The sequence below is a fragment of the Rhinolophus sinicus genome, linkage group LG04, assembly GCF_036562045.2.
Source record: "Rhinolophus sinicus isolate RSC01 linkage group LG04, ASM3656204v1, whole genome shotgun sequence".
Taxonomy (NCBI): domain Eukaryota; kingdom Metazoa; phylum Chordata; class Mammalia; order Chiroptera; family Rhinolophidae; genus Rhinolophus; species Rhinolophus sinicus.
The window spans coordinates 127,593,777-127,611,273 of NC_133754.1; the positions used below are offsets into that span (position 1 = coordinate 127,593,777).

The 17,497-nt window shown below is 32.5% G+C and overlaps 1 protein-coding gene across 5 annotated transcripts in view; it reads right to left on the minus strand.

Annotated features, from left to right (window-relative positions):
• The window catches only part of CNTLN (centlein), a 263,049-nt gene that overhangs the window by 152,000 nt on the left and 93,552 nt on the right, over positions 1-17,497 (minus strand). For all 5 annotated transcript variants that reach the window (XR_012495705.1, XM_074330346.1, XM_019739197.2 and 2 more), the window contains 2 exons: positions 14,617-14,750; positions 6,165-6,327 (listed from right to left, as the gene is read on the minus strand). Coding sequence is in view for 4 of the 5 variants with exons in the window: in XM_074330346.1 (XP_074186447.1) it covers positions 6,165-6,327; positions 14,617-14,750 (297 nt within the window). In the remaining variant the exon portion in view is untranslated. The remainder of the gene's footprint in view (positions 1-6,164; positions 6,328-14,616; positions 14,751-17,497) is intronic.

Genomic DNA, 17,497 nt, shown 5'->3' on the forward strand with positions numbered 1-17,497 from the left:
CATACACATACATATATATCAGGACTGTATATGACATAGTCCTTGCACTCATTATTTTAACAGTCTAAGAAGGGAAATAAGATGTAAGCACGTGGAAAACTAAATAATATAATCAAATATCAGTATAGAACTACAATTGATATTTAAAAAACAATTGATATTTAACATGCATTAAATAAATGTAAAACTTGAGTTTATTAAACCTGTGAGACAACATATGGTACATAAATGGTATAATACAGAGTCATGTATGTTAACAATAGTATTCCTTCAATATTCATGCATTATTGGCCAGTGTAAATATAGGAAAAGTGTGCTAAATTTCGAAGGAGGATGAAAATACTTTAAACTATTGTATTAATCTTGGAGGGCTTCATAAAGGACTTAAACTGAGCCATGATGGTATTATAGGGATTGAGTGAAAACAAAAAGTCATTCTAAAGATGTCAGAAATGTGAAAAAAAATTCTGTACAGTTATAAGAAAGGACTGAAAGGGAGCATAAGCTATATCGGCCTACTTGGACTTAATGTACACATTTGAAATTTAAAAAAGAGAACCTAGTCTTCTTTGAGAATTCATTAAGACTGGTACATTCCCATTTAGGATAAATTAGTATCTACTGCTGAAGTAGGGGAGGAGAGGCAGAAGGAATCATGAGACAAAGTCAGGCAATGGACTGTGGCCAGAATGTAAAGACACCTGAATGAATTAAGGAGGGTGGACTTGTCCCTATAGATAACAGGGAATCATAAGAGACTGAACAGAATGTGACAAAATCGAAGCAATGTTCTGCAGGCATGATAGATAACTTTAATTTTTTTAACTCAAGGCAACATACATTAAATAAATGTAAAACTTGAGTTTATTAAAACTGTGAGACAACATATGGTACATAAATGGTATAATACAGAGTCATGTATGTTAACAATAGTATTTCTTCAATATTCATGAACTTTCTGATGAAAATCTTAACTTATAATTGTGATCTAATGAAACATAATTCAATTTGGGGTAACTGATTTACATAAAGGATACAAACGTATATTTGCTGATGACACTGGGAAGGTGACACAAGGGCTAAGATCTGTTTTTTTGTTTGTTTTTCTTTATATATAAGGCTAATAGTGAGATCTTATAACAAAAGCAAAATCCCCAAGGGGAGAATCTCAAAATTATGTAGCTAGTACAGTAGGTTTTTATATGGGGAGAATCTTCCATTAATTGGCTTTGCCTTGTGGGAAGAAATCTAAACAAAAGATGGCAGAGTACTTTTCTGTGTGAATGCTATACTTTAATTTCTAAGTTTAAAATTAAAGTAGGCTTGTGAAGCCTTTTTCCTTAATGCTTTTTCTCAGACACATACTTGGCCATAAAAACAAGATCCTTCAAACCACTCCTCTGACATATAATAAGCTCAAAATATATATTTTTAATTTTCTTTAAGGGGTTGTACCTTTGTGTGATTGCAGATATTTTAAATAATCTATTTCACTTTACAGCCAAAGTCTAAGCAATTTTTATAAAGGAAGGGTTGTCTATATGATTAATAAAGAATTTCAGAACATAAATTTGTACTTTCCTTTCCAATTACCTTTATACCAGAGAGTATGTCCAATGTCCTTTCCACAGCTGATACCAGCAGATATTCTAGGAGGGAAGAGAGAGTAGGAACCTGACAGCTTCGAGGAACAATGAAGGGATCAGAGAGGGGTCTTACAGTGACCTACCTGTGCTATGCCAACTGCAGCTTTCACGACTGAGTTCAGGGCAGAAAAGAAAAAGGAAAATCTGGAGACAAGAGCTAAGCTGACTAGACATTTGGGGCTCGGGTGAGTGAAGGTCTGTCTGCCCAGTAACACACACAGTCAGACATTCAGGTTAGAGGTTATTTACCCACTTTCTCTTATTTGTATGGTTTATTAGTACTAAGCAGTTGTACTCAATCAGCACAAATTAATCTCTTTGGTGGAAAATAATAGAAAATAACATCATTAAAGAATTAAGAATTTCAAATTATACATCATTAAAAAATTAATAAAAAGAATGTACAGATTTCAGATATTTGAGAATCCCATGAAAATTGATAAATGTTGACAAAGTAAAACTCCTAATTTTCCTCCTGTTGCCCAAGGTTCAGGCATGATGAGTGCGTGGTCAGGAATGAGGATCAGTTTACTGGCATCAGTGCCAAGGGGATGGTATACTTTTTTCTTGGGTATCATATCGTGGGATCTTCCTTCACAGATATAAGGCTCTTCTGGGCCTATTCATTCATGGAAGAAGGCCCTATCTCAATATCTCTTTTCTTGTCTCCTCTCCTTTCCCTTCTTCCTTGCTTCCACAAAAACGAAGACCAATGGCAATCTTCTTTTGTTCTCTACTTTGCTCTCCCTCCCATGAAGTTTATACGGTTGTACTCCTATTTAGAAGTTGCCCTGGCTTGATCTGATATGATTGGGTGGGCAACTCCAGACACTGAGGCAAACTCTTGTCTTTCTCTGAAAATATCTATCTTTCTAAGCAGCAGGTGAAAAAGAACTGAGAAAACCTGGGATAGATGATCTAGACAAGCCCTGTTCTAGGAATGGGGACAAACACTCTCTTATTCCTTTGTATTATTCCAAATGTACATTTCTCACTTGTCTGTTTTCTTTAATAGCTAATTGGGCTTCACTTAATAGCAATAAGATCACTCAGTTGTGAACTTAAGAGTAAAGGAAGCAAAGACAGCTCTCTAAGCCATTTTTAAGTCTATGCCCAGTCCACCAGTAAACTTAGTTTTAAAAAGCCTCCAAATAGGTTAAGATTATTTTTATTTCTAAAGTATTAGGCTGGTGCAAAATTAATTGCACTTTAGGTTAACAATAATTGCAAAAACCGCAATTAATTTTGCACCAACCTAATATTTTATGGTGACAAAGCCTCAGGATAACAGAACGTTTATTGCTCTAGGAGATCAGGCAAGGAGGCAAAAGTTTAGGATGTTCCAGTCCTCTGGTTAGATACCATCTTATTCTCATCCCATTAATAACTGTTGGGTGAGTCAAAAAAAGTTCTCAAGTGAGTAAATTCTGTAATATAACAAATTCATTCATCTGCATTGGTTTAGGCATCCTGAATTAGTAAATTTTTCCCTATTAGCAATCACAATTGCTTACAGCAGTTTTCAGAGAGGCTCTTTTCTCTATAAATTCTTTTCTCCAATAATCTGAAAAGCTGGAATGGATCAGAACCTTTTGCAAGATTCTGGCCTATGAAAACAACTAATCACACATTCCTCCATATATTTCAGAAGTCTTATCATTATAATTCATAAGTAATTTATTATGCTTACTACTCTTCATGCTGTATTTTGTTGAAGAAATGAAAGTAAAAACAAACAAAACAGTTAAGAGGATCCCCAGGGACAGAAAACAAGTTACCTCTAGAAACAGGACCCCAGACTCTAAGTCCTGTAATTTTCAGGGGCTTAGACTGCAGTATTCTTTTCCCCATATTTTTATTAGTGTTGAGGAACAAGATGATATTTTATTTACCTTCAAAAACTTTGAAAATGTATATACTCTGTGACCCAATGACTAATTTGTTTAAAGAATAAAATTTCCATATTTAGTGAATAAGTATACTATCTGCTACTCTGGTTGAGACAAAATTTCTACAGGTGAAAATTATATCTGTTTATAGTAGAAAAATGAGAAGGAAAAACTCTGATTTAACATGCAGTTGAAACTAAAAGTATGTATAACCTAACTCCTTATTTTCACGGATTGACATTAGCTTGTGTCATGTAATTATCATTAAATTGAACAAAAGGTGATAAAATACATATTTAGTAACCCGAACATGTTAAATAGTCTAGAAATCATAACTACTGATATAATTCCATCTATCTTTACATCATACACATGTATAAAAATGATGTGCAAAGGTAGAAAAATTATTAGGACTTATGTAATTGGCTACATACTCAGAAGAAGAAAACCCTCAGCTTACTTTTATTTCTCTTGAGAGTTTCTCTTCCAGAGGAGCCCTGTACCTTATTTGTTAGGTAGTTTTATTTATGAGACTAATGATTTGTTATGCAGACTTCTTGGAAAATATGACACCTCTCTCTTGTGCTCAAATGTCTTTTTAGTTTTCTCTTCACCTTTGTCTCCCTTCCTCACTCCCCTCATCCTACCATTGTGGGCAACTGTTTTTTGTTTTGTTTTGTTTTTAATCTCTTCAGATAATGAAATGGATACTATGATATAAATCAATTGAAAAAATAGGAGAAAGGAGGGGAAAAGTTAGAGGGAAGTTAAAAAGTTGAGAGGTGAACTAAGAGAAAAGAGGAAAACAAACCCCATTTCTGAGACAATAAATTAAGAAGACCTAATTCTTGAACAAGTAAATTTAGTAAGAATCAGAGATAAACTATTATTAATGTAATGTTTTTTTTTTTTTTTAATTCTCCTGAGTTTTACAGCTAGGCCACAATTATTATTTAGAAATAGTAAAATTAAATTTTGTAAAAAATATATTTGAAAATCTTAAGTTTTAAGTAAACCATTTCATCTCGTTGTGTGGACTATTAGATTATTCAAATTTATTGGGAAAATGTTTAAAAAATACACGTGGAAGAGGAACAAAGATATGTATTAAGTAAAATACTCTAGGATCATAATGCATATTTTAATGTAAATGAACACTAGAAGTCTGAACAGCAGCTTACTGTTTACTTATGATAAACAAAGCGGTGTGGTTATACCCAAATTTAAAAATCCTGAACGCCACAAATAATACGTTTTCTGGGAAAAACGAAAAATAAGACTAATAAAATATCTGCAGAAGATCAAAAAGTTACAGATTGTAATGCTATAGGAAAATTTTTTAAAAATTTCAGTGTCTGAAAAATAATAATGGGAGATCTTTTCACAGAGGATGGTAACATGCTATATTTGAATATAAATTGTTATGGGGAGGGGACTTTAAAAAATTAAGAAAGAGAAATGCTTGAGTTAAATATACAAGTGAAAAAGAGAAAAAAATAAAGATACTAATAAGGTCCAATTTTTCAAGTCATTTTAGCAATGGAGCCTGGTTTAGAAACAAAAGCATAATGAACAATCCCACCATATAAAACAAATAGGTGGAGCTGCTCTATTCAGAGAGTAGAGGATAGGTGCTAAACTTCTACTTGGTATCATCCGTGTCCGGAGGGAACCTCAAGGGGAACACATGATACAGATTGAAAACCACTTATGTTCCAAAGCATCATTTAAAAATGTGTTTAAAGTATATTTAACGGTTATTTATTTCATGTTAAGTATAGATACTGAATTTTCATGGTGTTCTTTTAGGAGAAGAGGAAGTTTAAACAGAAAAAATATCCCAAAATAACATAGACTACACTATTTAACCTCGGTTGCCTCAACTATTACAAGGGTATAAAATCAATCTCATAGGGTTGACCTATATAGGAACTAACCTATTTCTATAAATAACTTAGTACACTACACAAAACACACAGAATTCAATAAACGTGTGTTGTTGTTTTTTTAATTACTAACTATAATTATTGCTGCTGAGTCAGTCAGCATACCTAAATAGCTGGGTAAGCCTTCTCGAGGGACTCCTAAAACAACTGTACAGTAAAATGACTACTCAAAAGAAACACACAAAAATAAAGAGAGAAAAATCTTTGGAAAATATTGATCCTGAAGACCTCATCAGCATACCCATTTGTGTTTGTGCAGATTTGCCAATAAAATAATGTACAAATTCTATAATGAAAGACGGCTTTAGGCCATAAACTAAAATCATTCTTGAATAATTTCTCATAATAGAAGGCTAATTCCATTCTCCAAATCCTTCCTTGTTTGGGGGCTACCATCCTGGCATGTTCCATAGCAGATATCAAAACTCCAGTTTATAAAAACAATATCCAACATAATAAATTTGCATCCATATTTTAAATTTCAGCTTTAATAGCCATAAAGAAAACTCACAAAATTTTAAATATTACCAAATTGAATATTTCATTTCTAGTTTTGAAGAAACATACGAGTATATAAAAAGGAATAATAAAGAAATGTGGAAATTTGAAGAAATTTGAATTGTATAAATTTTTATAAGTTCATACATATCAATTCACATTTTTATGACAGAATAAAAGCATACTTTTTGATATGATATACTTTCAGCCGTGTGGACCTCTTCCTGATTCCTCAGTATTTTCTGTGTGTCCATATTGAGCACCTGAAGCTGCTGGATCAGCTCTGCTTGCTGTGTTGTATGTGCACTGTTCTGTTTGTAAAGATTCTGTAGTTCCTGCAACTCCTTCCTGAGCAAAGCAAGCAATAAATAGAGAGAAGCATGAATAAAGATCATCTCAGGTAAATAATTGCGTTCATCTAAGGTTATAGATTGGCTTCCATTTTTTCCATCTATTATTTTTTTACTGTAGGCAAAAATATTAACAAGAGAAATAACATATAAAGTGTTTAATATTTATCACATACACCTAGGATGTATTGATAGAACTACTATGACTTTCAAAACCAAATACTTATCAATTTTCTTTTATAGCTTGATAGCAATAAAAACCTTAGATATACAGACACAGTACCACCTTCTTATTGAAATTAACTTACACCTCAACTCCAAGAATTGATAAGCACTGATTCCAATGACAGTTATCAGACACTTTTGAATACAGTCAACCTTCCATTATATATTATACAGAACTTTAAATGTATTAAAAAGAATAGCCAACACGCAAATGAAGTTTTTACATCAAAGTTCCTTAAAGCACTACTAGTCAGGGCCTGGGCTGGAATTCCTGTGACTCCTGTGATAAATCTATCTTGAAGGAAATGACAAGGCAAAGAAGCCAGAAGAAAGGAGAGCAACACAAGGTGAAATCAGTCCTTCCAACCCAACAAGGGTGAAACTGGCAAGTAGGATGACAAATGAATTGGTGATGGTTGTAATGATGGCACTAAGGGTCCAGGGAAACCACACCTCTGGTATAGAGGTTTCCGGATTCCCATGCTAGTGAATTTCCTGTGTGATGCAGATCCTATAAGAGAGGAAAATATTTTGTATATTCAATTTAAAGAGAAAAATATAAGGATATATTTTACAGAAATACACTTTGTAGTATATATTTTGGAGACTATTTTTTAAATGGAAACTTCTTTACCTATAACGTCAAACTGGTGATTCATTCATATATGATGAATCTTAAAAGGAAGAAGGAACAAGCGCAATATGCAGACAGTTGTTAAAGATGGATGGATATTAGTGTAGGAGAAATGAGCTCTGCTTTTTGGAAGTTTAGAATATTAATGTTCTCCACGTCCTACAACCCCTGCACCCATACAGACACACAGAAAAACACTGCATGTCTCAGTCCTTTCAGGCTGCTATAACAAAATACCCTAGACTGGGTAATTTACAAACAATGCAAATTTATTTCTTATTGTTCTGTAGGCTGGAAGTCAGGAATCTGAGCATCAGCGCAGTCGAATGTGATCCCTCCTTGAGGTCATAGACTTCTTGTATCCTCACATGGTGGAAGGTACTAGGGAGCTCTGGGAGGTCTCTTTTGTAAAGAACACTAATCTTATTCATGAGGGATCTAACCTCATTACATAAATACTGCCCAAAGCCTCCTAATGCCATCGTATTAAGCATTAAGATTTGAGCATATGAACGTTGGGTGGACATAGACATTCAGACTATAGCACCATCTGTAACTAGTAAAAAACTGAAACTTGTAGAATAGTCTAAAAGTGGGGGAGGGGAGAAGTGAATCAATAATGGCACCATGCCTTGAGGAAATGTAATTCTCATAGAGGAGGAAAGAGGTGACCCAGAGTAATAATGCTTGCTGAGCACTGCCATTTTTCAAGAATAACATTGGCAAGAATTATCAAAGGATATAGGATGAAATTCCATCAGAATATATAGTCAAGACATATGTTAGCCAGGAGACCTATGTAATGCTGCATTTAGAAAGGTGACAGGATGAAGATAAAAACATATCATCATTCAATACAATGTAAAACACAGCGAATTTATTTCTCTTCCAATACCAGGAGACATTTGTTATTTCCCAAAGAGAGCCAAAATCAGTAGTTGGCTCATTTTTAAGGGTCATGTGGAACAAAATACGTGTATCTTTAATCAGAAGAAACACATTCAAGAGTAGCAAGATGTGCATAATATGAGGCATTAGGAGACTAAAAATCAACTAAGGGAAGAACATATTCTTGATGCTCAGCTCATACTATCTTCTGGGCATATTCTCAGTTAAGTGTCATGGAAGCATAATCTTACACTATATAGATATGCTTGTTTCTCTATGTCTCCCCACATCACTCTCTGAAAGAAAATTAGATGACATGGGATGTACACCAATATTACAAATATGAAACTTGGAACATGATCAGTATCAAAATAAGTAACAATTAAGGCTTACAAAACTCACACATCTGGACCACTGGAAAATATTGAATTTGTCTAGATGTTTTCTCATTTGAAAACAAGTTAAAAAAAACCACAAAAACTAGTAGGGCTGATTAAAAAGGGGGAGTACTTAAAATCAAGAAAAAAGAAACTTTATTGTGCATACTCAGAGGAAAAGAGTATCTCTGAGTAGGAGTAACTGAAGGAATGAGAAGATCTAGAAAAATTATGAAAAAAAACAAACCATCACACTTCTCTGAATTATTAATAGAAAGTCAAGATGTGAAGGTGATCTTAATAAAATCTCTGTGAAGGTAGGAACGTTTTTATTCATTGTTATAAACAAAGCATCTAGAACAATTCCTGTCCCTTATTAAATATTTGTTGTTGTGTTAGACACATCTTGGATGCCTTTTCAGATTCAGCCTCGCCTGCCTCCTAGGTTTTCAGTCCTTTGCTCTGCTTCAGCCTATTAATTACCAGTACAGCCTATGAAAATCAAACAGTTCATGAGGCTCCATCACTTACAGTCAACCAGCTCCCCTTCTGGATGTTCGTCTCCTTGTACCACTTCCAGATTAGGATAAAATGCTACAACACAGGCAGGGTATACACAGTACACTTTGGTCAATGGAAGACAAAACACAAGAAGGAACCAGACAGGCTTTTTTTTTTTTTTCTTTTTCTTTTTCCATCTGATGGATTGCTGTCGGGCATGATTTCTCTCTAAAGCAAATCCAGAATCAACTTGGGTTGCTAATTCAGTGCATCTACTGTCTCTTGATGGATCATTGTGAAGCAGTGGCCAGCACAATAATGCAATTCCTTGAATTACATTTTATGCTTCCCTGCCTCAGATGCTCTCACTCACTCTGTCCTGGAATTGAATCCCTCCAGTAAGTAATCGGTATGTAATCCTTCACTCAGACTCTGTTTTCTAGAACATATGGGACAAGAGAGTTGTTGAATGGATAAAACAAAAAGGATAACATAAAGAAAAACTACGAAAAAGAAAGATGTCATGATAGCATTAAACTTCATAATAAAAGCAGTTATAGGAAAATCAATGCTATGGAAAATAAAAGATAATTGGTAGGCTCAAACTTGAGAAGTTCCTCTAGACAAAAATGAAAGAGGAAAATAGGAAAGTGTGGGTTGAGCTGAGAGGATGCTGAGACCAACAATTCTTCTTCCCATCTCAAGAAGAACCTTAAGTTGTTAAAAATATTGTATTGCTGAAAGATAAATCCAAAGATCTTTCAGTTGCAGTGATGTTATCTACAGTATTGAGTGGGCCGGAGGATAAATTAGGAACATCCCTTTCGAGATCAAATTTGATAACAATGGCTAACAGAGGGTTTCAGACAGCTTCCCTAGGTTATTCTGCAGTTTTAAAAAATCTTGATGGCTTACAAAAACAACATAAGAGTTATTGCTTGCTTATATTACATGTGGCTTTCCTTTATTCTAGGACTCAAATTGGAGCAATAAACTGTATTAGGGATAAACCACTCTAGTGACAGAGGGCAAAAAACAAAAGGCAAATCAAAGCAATGACTATTAAAACATTTGCCAGGACGTGGTATATGTCCCTTTCACTCTCGTTCCATAGGCCAAAATAAGTCACAAAGCTAAATTTGATGCCAGTGGGGAAGAAAATATTCTCTAGTAATAGGGAGGCCCTGGTAAAAATAGGCCCTTGAGATGAATTAAAGTATAGGAATGAAGAGTGAATAGTGTACTTATGAGCACTGCAGCAATATATAGAACTAGGCCTAAACATCTTTGAGCACTGTAGTTATACAAAAGGAGATAAATGTTATAAATCTTGAGACACAAAATGAGGAGTTAAAATGTTTGAACGCATGTCCTATTTTCCAAAGTATACATAGCACGATGTCAAAACCAACTAAAGACAAAATGTAGTTTTCTTAAAAAAAAAAAACATAATGGCATCAACCACCAATTTTTCATGCCATTTTTTTCTTAGCTTTATAAAGATCAAAAGTTAGTGGTTTTTTATAGAGAACAATTATCTAAGATTTAATAGTTCTCTCAATTTCACATTAGTGTCATTATTCCATTATATCACAAAAACTTGTTACTATTTATTAAAAGAACATATGCAACAGTCCCTTTAACCTAAATACTTGTCTACCTAATCTTCAATCTACAAATACTTATTAAGAAAAATCTGTAATGAGTCTCACTGAATTTTAAAGGTTGTTATTTCTCTATTCCAGTGTAATTTTTCCCTCTATTTCCTTTGTACTTTTCTGTACTGTGTGTAGTGTTTTATAAATTATATGTATCATACCAAAATAATTATGTACTTATTTTGTTTGTTATATAAATGTTAACAAAAATAAAGAATATAATATTCATTTTTGAGGAATTAGAATTTAAGGCAAAAAATTAAAACATTTACACAGAAAGAAGTTAAAAATATAATTCACAATAATAAAACTATGAACACTTACATTACCCACCAAATCATAGTACATCAAAAACAGGTAGAAGAGCAAAAACTATAAGCAATAAAAGGACAATCAGTCGGAAGCTATATGGGAAAAATGACTCCATTTAAAATAGAAACAAAATATAGCTAGGAATAAATTTTAACAAGAAATGTCAAAACCCATATGAGAAAGAACATAAAACATTTTGTAAGTACACAAAGGTACTGAAACAAATGGAATGACATAGCATACTCTAAGACATGAAGACTAACATCATAAAGATGTCAATTTGCTTTAGGTTTACTTATAAATTTGATGCTCTAATAAAATGCCAAACAAAAAAAAATAAGCAAGTTTACTCCAAAGTTTTTACAGAAAAGTTAATAAGTAATAAATGTCCAGGAAAGCTCTGAAAAAGAGTAGTCATGGAGAATGCGCCTCATACTGTCTTACCCAATCTTCATCATCTCTACCCTACTCTATAGTACTATAGCCTAAGAGGCCAACCTCTACAGACTGCATTACACTGGCTCCTTGTTTTCTGGGTCTGACTGAATTTGATTAGTTGGAAGTGCTAGGCAATGATAAGAGGGTAAAGGAGAAAGAGGTCAAGATATTTCTTTCCCTAGCTCCCTCTCTGCTGAGCCACAGTTAGCAGTGTCTCTGTTCCTCTAAAAATAATTATCCTATTAATCAGCCGCTCTCCCAGGCAGGACTAGATTTCTCACAGAGATTTAATAACAGCTTCTCTCCTTGCCTCTTCTGGTCTAGGAGTAGAAATGGTTTCCTGTTGCTGATAATCTGAATGTTAGTATCTATTTGGAGAGAACTGACATCTTTATCATTCTGAGTCTTCCAAATCATGAACTTTGTGTATCCCTACACATATTAGACCTTTTGTTCCTCTCAATGTTTTAAAGTTATCTCTATAAAGGTAATTCACATTTTTCATTACATTTATTCTTCATATTTTAGTCCTATTGTAAATTCCATTATTTTTAAGTCCATTTCTTAACTTTTTTGGTGGCAAAAAAGTGCAACTGAATTTTATACACTGACTTGTATCTACCAAGTGTGCTAAACTCACTTATTAATTTAAACAGTTTCTATAAATTTTTAATTTTCTGTGGGAATTAATCACATTATAGGCAAATACTGAGGTTTTTTTCCCTTCATTTCCAGTTCTCATGTTTTTTAATTTTCATTCTTACCTTAGTATATAATTGATATTGCTGATTATGTGCTAGACATTAGTTTGCAAAACTACAGACATAATTTGAAGACAGAATTGTTTTAACATCCTCCAGAGATAATTTGCTTCTGCTAAGTGCCTGTCAACACTACCATCCAGATGTGTTAATCCAATTTCAGGATTCGACTGATGATATTCCTAACCAAAATTATTACTTAACTGTCTTGACTTTCTTCTATTTTTTTCTTTCTGTTTCTTTTTCTTTTTAGAAGAGTCACACTAATTTCTAAGAAAAATTTACAACTCAGTGACAACAGCCCATCTCTTCATTGGAAGATAGGCTAATCATTTAGCCTACCCTCTGTAATTATGAAACCATTACCTATCAAGACAAAAATTTTAGTTTGGTAACTTAACTGGTTAGTTTTTGTTTTGTTTTTTTCATGGTTAGTATATATTCAGATGCTCTGTATGCATTACAGACATGTATCTTATATAAATATCATTTATTTATATTATAACTCAGGGTAAACATCATTTCAGGTAGTTCACAATAATATTCCATGGGTGACATGGATTAAATATTCAAGAAATGTGAAAATAATTATGAATTCCAAAGAAATACACCCATAAAGAAATAAAGCTAGGTCAACTCCATTGTTAATCAATAAGAAAATGTGTATCTAATTAAGGAAGTGCTTAGACCATGTTTCCAACAATTATAGCTTTGTGTGTCTTTTGTACAACATACAGATTCTCTAGATAAGAAACCAAGATAAATGGATGGATATTGTAAAAAAGCACATTTCAACTCAATATATGAAACAATATCAAAATTTAAACAATATAAAAATGAAAAGAACTAAGAAACTTATAAACTAAAAGTATCAAGCAAAGATTAAAGCTATATTATCTTATTGAAAAGAAGATAGAAATAAATAGTAATTTTAAGATTTCATCCAAATCTAACATTATATTATTATTTAGAATTACTTTTCTGACTTCATCAAATTATTGGCTTAAAAAATAATTATACTATAAGTGGATAAGTCAACCAGTCCGTTATCTGTAAAATTTATACTTTTCATCATTCCTATGATAAGATTTTTAAAATGTTACAAAATGAATTTTTGTTTGGATAACATATATATATATATAAAAATTATTATCCAAGCAAAGTCCTGCCCTGCCCTGATGTGTGTGTGTGTGTATATATATATATATATATAATATATTATATATGTGTGTGTATTGCAATATACTAAATATATATAAAAATATAACATTTATGTATAATATTACAATTATATACAGTTATATATTAAATATAAGTATATATAAATACATTAAATATACATACTATATTTAGTGTAGAACCAGAGGATGAAATTGCGTTTGGAAAGTTATAAGATAAACTTTGTATGACTTATTTTAATTAAGTAAAAAAACTATGCATACATACATATGTGTATACATATGACATTATATGTATATATATATATATGTGTATATGTATTTATTATTTATTCTAACACTATTTTCTGATAAAGGTCATTACAATTTAAACTAATAGGTAATTTAAAATCTTTCAAAATTCTTCAAAACAAGTTTTTCAAGTAATCCCACTTTATAGGTTGTACTACAAAATTAACTCTTTTACTATAGAATATTTTAGTATAAAAACTAAAACTATTTAGAACATAATGAAAGAAAAAGTCAAAATGGGTTTTTCATTATAACAATAATGAATATTATATAACACATGGCCAAGAATGTTAAAAGGAAGCAATAAATGAATGCATTGGCCTTGTTAAAACCTGAAACAAGGCTACTTGTTGGGCATGCTTTGCCCAATCCTGTGAAACTCTTGATTCTCTCCAGTTAACTATTTCTATTTTATAATTCTAGATAGATGCATATAAATCCAGATAGTTTCAATGCACAAACATATGTACCCACAGAAGACATACTGTTGTCATTTCGGGGAGTTAACATTAAACATAAATGCTGCCATTCTGAACAACTAATGACATTTCTGTAATTTTAAATTAAAAATTGAATACACTGTGTATATATACACAATGGAATACTATTTGGCAGTAACAAAAGATGAACTAGGACCATTTGTGACAAAATGGATGGATCTTGAGATTACAATGCTAAGCGAAATAAGTCAGACAGAAAAAGCAGAGAACCATATGATTTCACTGATATGTGGTATATAAACCAAAAACAACAAAAGAACAAGACAAACAAATGAGAAACAAAAACTCATAGACACAGACAATAGTTTAGAGGTCACTAGAGGGTAAGGGGGGCGGCGGGTAGTAGATAAGGGTAAAGGAGAACAAATATATGGTGATGGAAGGAGAACTGACTCTGGGTGGTGAACACACAATGGGATTTATAGATGATGTAATACAGAATTGTACACCTGAAATCTATGTAACTTTACAAACAATTGTCACCCCAATAAACTTTAATTAAAAAAAAAATTGAATACACTTGCCTGACCAGGGTAATATCCATATCCTTCTGGATAAGTTCAGTCTGTTTATTATTCAACTGTAATGATAGAGCATTATATTTACTCTGCGAAACCTCAATTTCTTTCCTTGCTTCAATTAAATTGTCTTCAAAGACCTAAAATTAGAACAAATATACAAATCAAATATAATAAATACGAAACAAATAAAAGTCTGTTGTCTTTAACTAGTATACAAATGACAGTGAAAAATTAGTAGTTTTAAATTTTATTTTGTTTTCAATTAATCAAAACAATTTTAATACAAACAATCACTTTTATGCCAGTAACAGGTTACTGTTTTCAGAAACTGAACAAGTATCATAGCCTCCTGGTGTGCAAGTTAAGAATTTGAAGCAAATAAACTTGACAATATATGTAGAAATTTATTCACTGAAATGAGCTTATGCACTTAAATATCAATCAGGAAAAATGGCAGATATTTCATTATTTCCTCTACTTTAAATGAACACACATAAGTGCACTCAGAGAAGACAGTACTGCAAAGATATCAAAATAATTTTACAATGTTTGAGATTCAGATCATACTGCACCCTCTCTTTTTTTTAATTAAAGTTTATTGGAGTGAGAATGGTTTGTAATGAAATTTTACCTAAAGTTCTTCAAAGAACTTGGCTTTTCCTCCTGATAATTCTCTATTTTTTTTCCATTTTAAAACAATGTAAAACCTGATATTTTTCTAAAAAATATTTTTAAAAAATATTTTTCTTAAAAATACATTACAAAATTAATTTTAATTATTTTCATTAAGTATCAAATAAGTGTATCTAAAAATAGACTATGTCTACACAAACACTATATGATCATTATTTCCAAAAGTGAGCACCAGGCTTTAGGTCAAGAACTAGAAATCCCTAGCCAAGCTCCCATACCTCATATATTCACCTTATGGTAAGTAGTAGGTACAGTGATTGCTTAAATATAAAAATATTGGCTTTCAGTCAAGATAGCATTGTATTTCTTAAACTCCCATTTATTACAAAAAGCAATGATAGATATATATATACGTATCCCAGCTTTCCAAAAGTTTGCATCACATCACTTTGCTTTTACAAAAGACCCACATTAGTACCTGTTTCTTCACCGACTGAAAAAAATCCAAAAAGGATTTTCACTTCTATATAAAAAGCTGTTAGCATACTAATGTAGGTCTTTCATAAAAGCAAAGTGGCATAATGCAAATTTTTTGAAAGTGACAAATACTCTTCATTTTATGCCATTTTAGCTTACAAAAGGTTTCATAGGAAATCTCTACTTTCAGATAGTGGGGAAACCTGTATAGGTATGTAGGTGGGTAGATGGAAGTAATAAAGAGAGAGAGAAGATGAGGAAGAAAGGGGGAGGGGAGGGAGGAAAGAGAGAAAAGGGGTGGGAAAGAGGGACAAAAGGAGAGAGATAGGAAGAAACGAAGAAAGAAAGAAAATAAGTGTTGGCTGAGAACAGACAAGTTGGAATTCATGTGCATTGCTAGTAATGCTGTAAAGTGGTGTTGCCCGCATGGAAAGCAGAAAACAGTATGGAGGCTCCTCAAAACATTAAAAACAGAACTACCATATAATCCAGCAATCCAACTTCTGGGTATATATTCAAAACAATGGAAAACAGTGTCTTGAAGAGATATCTGTATACCTCACTGCTCACAATAGCGAAGAGGTGAAATGTCAATCCAAATGGCAGGTGAATAGATAAACAGAATGTGGTATATACATACAATGAAACACAGTGTAGTCTTAAAAAAAAAAAAAAAAAAAAAAAAGGAAAGCCTAGTGTGTATTGCGACATGGATAAACCTTGAGGGCATTATGCTAAATAAAATAAACTGGTCACAAAAGGTCAATTACCATATGGTTCTAGTATATGAGACATTTAAAGTAGTCAAATTCATAGATATACAAAGTAGAATGATGGTTACCAAGGGCCAGTGTGAGGGAACAATAAAGAGTTGTTATTAATAAGCATAGACTTGTAGTTCTGCCAGTTGAGAAAGTTCTGGAGGTCTCCTTCACAGCAATGTAAATCTATATAACATTATTGAACTTTACACATAAAAATTGTTATGGATGGTAAATTTTATGTTATGTTTTTTACCACAATGAAAAACAGAAAAGAAATTTTAACATATGCAACAGCATAGATGTACCTTGAGAGCATTATGCAAAGCCAAATAAATCAGTTACAGAAAAGAAAAAAAAAGATTCAATTTGTATGAGCTATCTAGAGTAGTCAAACTCATAGAAACAGAAAGTAAAATGGTGGATGCCAGAGACTACGTAGAGGAGGAAGTAAGGAGTTGCTGTCTAATGAGTATAATTTCACTTTTGGAAGATGAAAAAATTCTGGCAAGTGGTTGTATAACAATGTCAATATACTTAATACTACTGAACTGTACATTTAAAATGGGAGATTGTAAATTTTATGTAATGTTTATTTTACCAAATTTAACAAAGTAATAACCCTACAAAGAGATTCAGATTTAATTAAGTCAGATGTGAGGCAATTTGTGCCCCAGGACATTGTCAGAAACAATAGAAAAATCAATCAGTAACTTTTGGAAACCAACAGCTGAATGTGATACCAAAAGACATATTGATAGAAAAAAAATCAAGAGAATAGACAGTGAAGCTGAGTCCTGCTAAAATCACTATGAACCCAGGGTGAATATGGACAGGCCAAGTCTGTGCTTTCTGAAAAGCAACATCAGAGTCTGTACACTGCAGGGGAAATAGACTTTAATAAAATGATCCAGCCAAAGCACTATACAACCAAACAAGCAAATATAAACAAGCCCTGGGAATGGGGCAGTGAGGAATCTGTATCCAAACCTGCTATAGCTATAATTTTAAAC